At 49.5% G+C, this 7500-nt stretch overlaps 1 protein-coding gene across 1 annotated transcript in view; it reads left to right on the top strand.

Annotated features, from left to right (window-relative positions):
* The first annotated feature begins 3968 nt into the window (after positions 1 to 3968).
* LOC118773285 (polyhomeotic-like protein 3) overlaps positions 3969 to 7500 on the top strand; it is a 9860-nt gene continuing 6328 nt past the window's right edge. Inside the window, exons 1-5 of the mRNA XM_036522149.1 lie at positions 3969 to 4113; positions 4569 to 4680; positions 5160 to 5407; positions 6192 to 6324; positions 7210 to 7324. Of these exons, the coding sequence (XP_036378042.1) occupies positions 3991 to 4113; positions 4569 to 4680; positions 5160 to 5407; positions 6192 to 6324; positions 7210 to 7324 (731 nt within the window). The 5' untranslated portion in view covers positions 3969 to 3990. The remainder of the gene's footprint in view (positions 4114 to 4568; positions 4681 to 5159; positions 5408 to 6191; positions 6325 to 7209; positions 7325 to 7500) is intronic.

The following is a 7500-nucleotide window of genomic DNA, read 5'->3' as shown; positions in this document are numbered from 1 at the left end:
TTTTAATGATAATGACGTTACTGTGGGCAGCCGTGTTGAGTTTTAATGATAATGATGTTACTATGTGTAGCAGTGTTGGTTTGTAATGATAATGACTTTACTGTGGGCAGCAGTGTTGGGTTTTAATGATAATGACGTTACGGTGTGCAGCAGTGTTGAATTGTAACGATAATGACATTACTGTGAGCAGCAGTGTTGAATTGTAACGATAATGACATTACTGTGTGTAGCAGTGTTGGTTTGTAATGATAATGACGTTACTGTGGGCAGCCGTGTTGAGTTTTAATGATAATGATGTTACTGTGTGTAGCAGTGTTGGTTTGTAATGATAATGATGTTACTGTGTGTAGCAGTGTTGGTTTGTAATGAAAATGATGTTACTGTGTTTAGCAGTGTTGAGGTTTAACTATAATGACGTTACTGTGTGTAGCAGTGTTGAATTGTAACGATAATGACATTACTGTGTCCAGCCGTGTTGAGTTTTAATGATAATGACGTTACTGTGTCCAGCCGTGTTGAGTTTTAATGATAATGACGTTACTGTGTCCAGCCGTGTTGAGTTTTAATGATAATGACGTTACTGTGGGCGGCAGTGTTGACAGTACCGTGGGTAGCAGGGTTGTGTGGAGTTTAGAGCTGTGCTCTCTCGACCGGAGTCTCAGCAGCAGTTTGAAATCGTGGACAGGGCACTGGACATTTCCTCACCTGCCCGCCCGACTGTAGACCTGTAGGTCATAGGTTTTAATCCCGCTCTGGATGAGAGCGTCTGCTAAATACCAATAATGTAAAATGTAATCGTCGCCCCGCCCTCGGCACCCAGTGATTGGTCAGGCACCTGCAGGCTGCTCGGGTGATGTGGGGTAGCAGAGTCGTGGAGGAGCTCTTGGTGCTGCACGGGGTTCTGTCTCACCGCAGTATACCATGGGACACGCAGAGCCACTCTCACAGGTATGGGAGGACCACACTCGTCTGGCCCTGCCTTCCCACGAGAGCTCAGAGGCCGCTGTGGTGAGATGAGTCTAAAGTAGCACAAAAAGTACTTGCCTAAAGTGGCCATCGCAGAAATCGTTAGGGGAAGGAGTAGGGGGAGGGTGTGTGTGTGTGTGTAGGGGAACGTGAGATGTAAAACTCTACAGCAAAAACAAACCCAAAAGCCCTCCGTCCCAGGTACTGTATTTAACACACTGGTGACCCTTGCCTGGTGTTCACAGCGGTGGCATTTTGGCATGTTTGGGGGTTGTCGCTTGCAGACTCTCGCTAGGCGGCCGAGGTGAGCCAGCGCAGGAACCCTGAGAAGGAGGTGCTGCTCCTCTCCACCACATCAAACGGCCGTTTCCGAGCAGCCTGCCCGTACCCGGAACCCCTTGATGTGTGCGTGAAACATTGATGGCTGCTCTGATGAAAGACGGTGTCAGAGACGTGGCGGAAATGGAAGCTTTTTCATTTACCTGAGGCTGTTTCCTTTTCAGCGCTGGCCTTCCACAGCTTGCTGCCTTTGTCTCTCTTGCCCTCTCTCTCTGTCTCTCTCTCTCTCTCTCTCTCTCATCATGATCTTCTGTTCTTTTTTTTTTCCTTCTGGCTTTTTATCTCTCTGTGGTTCTCTCTCTCTTGCGCTCTCTTTCTCTGTCTCTCTCTCATCATGATCTTCTGTTTTTTTTCTTCTAGCTTATTTTTATCTCTCTTTGGTTCTCTCTCTCTTGCGCTCTCTCTCTCTCTCTCTCTCTCTCTCACACACTTTCTCTCCCACGCTCTGTCTTTCTCTGAAGCACCTATCCTGGTCAGTCTCACTTTCTGTTGTTGTCTCCTCTATCTTTCTCACTCTCTTTTTCCACTTCCTTCCTCTCTGTTGTGACCTGATGCTCTCTCGCCTTCTCTGCTCAGCAGCTGATCTTCACTCCTGCCAGCTCTGTGGGCGTGGTGCAGCCTGTTCCTCCCAGCCTGGCCCCGCCCTCCTCTCATTCCGTCCCCACCCAGGTGAGGTGAGGCGGGGCGTGGCCGGGGCGGGGCCAGGGAGGGGCAGAGTGAGAGGGAGGGGGTGGAGTCAGCCAGGTGCTAGATTCATTTCACCCAATCAGACACTTCCATTTGTGTGAGCTGAGGACACAGGCATAGTTGCTCAAGCCGGTGAATCAATGAGTGATATAGTGAGATTAACTTTCCACGTAAACACACCACCATACAGGTACACCAAAAACCTGACATCGGCCTGCTTTACACTGAAAAGAAGCTCTTCAGATGAAACCGTGTGTGATTCTAACACTGTAACGTTTCATGATGTTAAAGGATATTTGCAGACCAGAGTATCATAAAGGAACACACCTGTGTTGTTATAAAGGAGGTGAGAACACCAGCAGGGCTACTCTGAATTTTCTGCCCCGGGCTGGTACAGAATGAGCTGTCACAGCAGCGTGCTCACACACATTGCATTACCTGCTTCCCTATAACTTCTGCACTCTTTCACTCCACATTTCAGCCAGATTGGGCCTCACTGATGGCACGCGTCCGATTTTCTTTTTCTGAAATTATTTCAACGGACCACTCTCAACAGAACACGAGATGAGAATTCCTTTTCACAGTGCATATAGTGATAGCCCCCCCCCCTTTTTATTTAAAATTTTCAGGTGAAGCCAAAGAGAACACATTTCCAAAACAGGTGACTGGTAAAATTCCGTTGTGTTGTGTGGTGTTCTCCCAGGCTCAAAGCCAGGCTCCGAGGCCCAGTCCCCCTTCCTCCCGGAGTGTCCCGCTAAAGGCCTCCTCTCAGCGCCTCACAGTGACCCCTGTCCTCCCCCGGACGTCCCCGTGTCCCCCAAAGTCCACCCAGCTACTGGATGCCCCCGCGGAGGGTGGCAAGAAGGGTGGCGTCGTGGGTAGCGAGTCACGTGCTGGTGTGGTCCCCCGGGCAACAGGACCAGCCAATCAGGCGATAAGCCCCACACCACGTGAGTCACCATCAAAATGTTTATTATGATTATGGTGATTCCTGTTATAAATAATAACAATAAGTACTGTTCATATAGATCTTTTCCCACTCTCGTGGCAATGTTCAAGGCAATTCAACAGGAAATGTATCATACATATAATAACTAAAAAATGAATTAATTCATCAATATGCGAATTTATGTATAAATGGAAGCTGGTTGTAGCAAGGCAAGCCTTCTCAGTCTGAGTATCAACGTCACCCAATGATAATGAAATGATTAAAAATGACCTTTATTAATGTATGGGGGGCATTATACAGAGCCATGGAGATAGGAAACATGAATGTCTCTGTCAGGTGTTAGGATATAGTCTTTAAAATGATGCCCACAGGTAATTGTTTCTGTGTGTTGTTTTTCAGGGTTGTTCTCCCCAGTACAGCCCAACACACCGATGAGGCACCAGCTGTCCTGCCCGCACGGCCACAAGGGGGTGCCGGTCCAGCACCTCAGTTCAAAGGCTGCGGCAGCCCACAGGCAGCTTCATCCTGTCGCTCTTCAGGTCGGCTCACGGGAGACTCCACCCATCTCCCAGCACTGCCTGTCCAATCAGAACTCAGTGACGCTGGGGACACCCGTGTCCCCGCCCACCACAGCCACGGTCCAATCCCAGCGCTGCAGCGCTGTGGAGTCCCCAGCGCAGCCCCTCCCCCTGATTTCTCTGTCCTTCTCGGAGCGCAGCCAGCTGGCTGCGAAGCAAAAGCCTGCCGAGGCATCGGCCACGACAGCCCAGCCCCCCACCAGCCAATCACCAGCTGCTGTCGGCACCCCGCCCCACGCTCTCGTCCAATCCCAGCCCTCGTCTGTGGTGACAGCTCCTTCCGTGCAGCTGGGGGCCCCTGCCCAGCTACCCTCACACAGCCCCGCCCATAAACCGCCCCTCACTAGCCCTGCCGACCACCCGGCAGCCACCTCCCTCCCCCTCCCTCGGGTCATCACGTCCCTGACCCCCACTTTTCCCCGCCCGCCCGCCCGCTCCTTGATGCGGGCCCTCTCTGTGGACTCTGCGCCCATGCTGGCAAGGCGTCCCGCTACAGCCGGGACTCTGGGCCAGACGCCCCAGCAGAACCCGCCCCCTCCGCAGCCCCTCTCTGTGGCCCAGCAGACCCCTGTGGAGGAAACAGCGCCCCCGGTGGTGAGTCAGACTCTGGGACTTGGGCTGGGACCGCAGCACTGACGCTGTTCCCTTTGACTGGTGCTGAACTTTCAGCGCGCTTTGGCACAAGTTTCCTTCCCCTATAATGCTCCTGCAAAACAGGTCTGTAACTAAGTAATGAATCATGATCTGAATGATAATGTTCTGATAGGTGTCAATCATATTGCCTCTGGACGTGTACTGATGAAGTTCAAGTTAAATACATTACTTTGCTCAAGGGCTCAAGCAGGACTCCACCTGGAGCCTGTGGTCTTCTGGGAACAGTGCTGCTTCCCTGTCACATGTTTGCCTCAATGAAAGCATTTAAATTACATCAATAAATACCAAATGATACTCAGTGCCACATCTACCCTATAAGTCAACATGCTGGTTAATAGCTCTGTGTGAGACCAGCTCTGAGTGATACAGACGTTCTGTTGTTCACTGGATGGCAGATGCATCAGGTCCATGAGGAGAAAGGATTGACAAAGGCTGCTCCAATAACTGTGCCGCCACCTGCTGGGCCGGAGGGAAACTGCAGGGACATATCCACGGACAGCTACGCAGGTTCCTAAAGATTTAACATTACATGTCATGAATCTGCTGGTAGATCTTTATTACAGATATAGATTGATGAAAATGTACTTTTCCTACAGAGCGATATGGGTAAAAGTGCCCAGTGTAGAAAACTATTCTAAATCTATTTATTTGAATCCATCTTTTAAAAAAGTTAGTAGTCCAGACTCAACTTGATGGATTTAAGCCTAGAACAATTAATTGAACAATTAGATTTAACTGAGCCCGTAATTTTTTCAAAGCTCATTCATTAACAGAAATATGGTGAATACATTGTGTAACATATTAAATGCAGAGATTTCAAATGAAAATGCCTGTTACCTAATTAACTGTAAACTACACATTGTGCCCTCAGCACCAGGGCTGAGAAACAGAGAGATAACTCCGCAAACACACCAGTGCCACGTAGCGGTATAGTGCTAGAGACCCGAGCTGCAGTTTTTGACGTTGTCTTTTCCTCTGTCCTGTAGCTGGCATGGACCAATCCTGCGCAGGGTCAAAGGGCACCGCCGCCTCCACCTCCCCCGCGGAGATCCCTCACACCAACTCCTCCCCCACGCCAGTCCCACCCGCCCTGGTAAGAAGCGTCAGCCTGCCCGCCCAGTCCAGCCTCCCGGGAGGGCCTGAGAACCACCCCCCACAGGCGACGGTTAAACCCCAAATCCTCACACACCTTGTGGAGGGCTTTGTCATCCAGGAGGGTCTGGAGCCATTCCCGGTATGTCCACTAGAGGTTTGCAGATGCACAGTGCTTAAGTAGTACATTACTGACATAGGTTTGGGTCCACATTTGCAAGTGTTGCTTTTTCAGTACAAATGCAATAATTTTACCTAGTAATTTTGGTGATTTACTTTTCAAACTGTTTTTGTGAAGAATAAAAGTAACATAGCTGAGTCAAAGTTATGGGTAAATTCTGAATCCAGACCTCAGCATTGACTGTATGTTTTTTGCAAAAGCCGTTTCTTCCTCTTTAAGTGACCTAATGAGGAAGGTCCCAGATTTTGCACGTTTAATACACAGGTAACATGTGGCCATCCCATTTTCCCATGTGCTGAGCAGAAAGTGGTATAACAGAGGATGTGAAATTTCTGCACACTGTTCCTGCTCCTAAAAGCAGTTTATTTGAGAGGAGCCCTCAGGTCAAAATTCTGATCAAAGGTGAATCTTCATCAGGATCAATTTCAGTCCTGGGCAGAATATGATCAGGGTACGAACTCCTGTTCCTAAAGAACACCTACCCTGGGATCAACGTATTGTCTTGTGTGCAGCTCTAGAATAACATGCTCAGGGCAGGCAGCATGCTGAGGGTTAATGTAATTATGTTTGTACACATCCCAAATGATCACTAAACCCCAGCTACACTGATACATGGGGTTGTGGAACATGGGAACGTTCTGGAATGTTGGAGATGGCCGTAAGGTTCTGGAAGGCGAGAGAGGCTTTTCTGAGGGCACACAGGTGACACTGCGTCTCGTCCCTCCCCCTGGCCCCCATCACACAGGTGTCCCGCTCCTCCCTGATGATGGACCAGGTGGGTAAGGACCTGAGGGGCGGAGGAGCTGGCGACTCCCTCACGGACACGGAGCTGCCCGGGAACTCCACCGACACCGACCTGGACTTCATGGCCGTAGAGGGTCAGTGTGCACCATGCGCTGCCGTTCCCTCACCGTTCCTCTAATGTTCCCCTAACGTTGCGCCCACAGAGCCATACCACTGCAGCGCAGCGAGTTTATGTCCGATACCCTCTGATACCGTGGAGTCTGTGCTCAGGCTCGGGCTGCTGTGGGATTGGTAGCCGAGAGGGCGTTTGCGCGTAACCCGAGATGTTATCTCTGTAGCACGCCGCTGAAGTCTCCAGCTTTGTTTCACCTCTGTGTACAGTCTGAGAATCACCCTGGGAACACAACAACCACCCTGGTTTCACTCAACAACCATACATCAGTCTTATTAGCTATGTATGATCTACCTCTTCTGACCAATCAATCCCACTCCATCATTTAATCTTAAAATAGCTGTTGACCCCAGACCCCTCTTACATATATTAAATAGTTCTTTTTGAGTGCATAGAGTTACGCTGCGTCAACTTATCAAACACTAGCAGCAACACTGTGGTGATGCATTAGCAGAGAAATAGAATAACTAGAACTGATAATGTGCAATAATAATGTTCATAAAATAATAGTAATATATAGTACTGAATAAATCATTGTACCATGATTGTCAATGGTGCTGTTATTTTTATGTTTGTAACTTTTTAATCTTTTGGCAACATTTTTTTATGTGTCATGCCAGTAAAGCTTCATTTGAATTTGAGTCCTGAATTCTTTCTCTCCCTCTCTCCCTCTCTCTCCATTTCTCTTTCTCTCCCTTTCTCCCTCTCTCTCTCTCCTCTCCTTCTCTCCTCTCTCTCTCCCCCTCCTCCTCTCTCCCTCCCTCTCTCTCTCTCTCTCTCTCTCTCTCTCTCCTCACCGCCCCCCCGCCCCCCCTTTACCCCTGCCCCTGTGTCTCTCTGTGTATAGATGGCATGGAGGAAGACATGGAGGGTGTGATGCACTGTGAGTTCTGTGGAAAGAGAAGTTACACCCACACCTTCCTCCGGTCGAAGCGGTTCTGCTCCACCACCTGTGCCACAAGGTGAGCCTCGTCCTCGTTGGACGACTGACCAAAGCCACGCCTTAGACCGGACTGTAGGGTTTGACACCATTGTCACGTGACAGAGGAGGACCTGCCACTCTGCCCTTCCCGTTTCCTGATTTACCTGTTAGTTAGTTTACTTCTATTCTTTTGTTCCCCCTTTGAACACATTATGA

The sequence above is a fragment of the Megalops cyprinoides genome, chromosome 2 (genome assembly GCF_013368585.1).
Source record: "Megalops cyprinoides isolate fMegCyp1 chromosome 2, fMegCyp1.pri, whole genome shotgun sequence".
Taxonomy (NCBI): domain Eukaryota; kingdom Metazoa; phylum Chordata; class Actinopteri; order Elopiformes; family Megalopidae; genus Megalops; species Megalops cyprinoides.
This window is presented reverse-complemented; position numbering and strand designations above follow the sequence as displayed.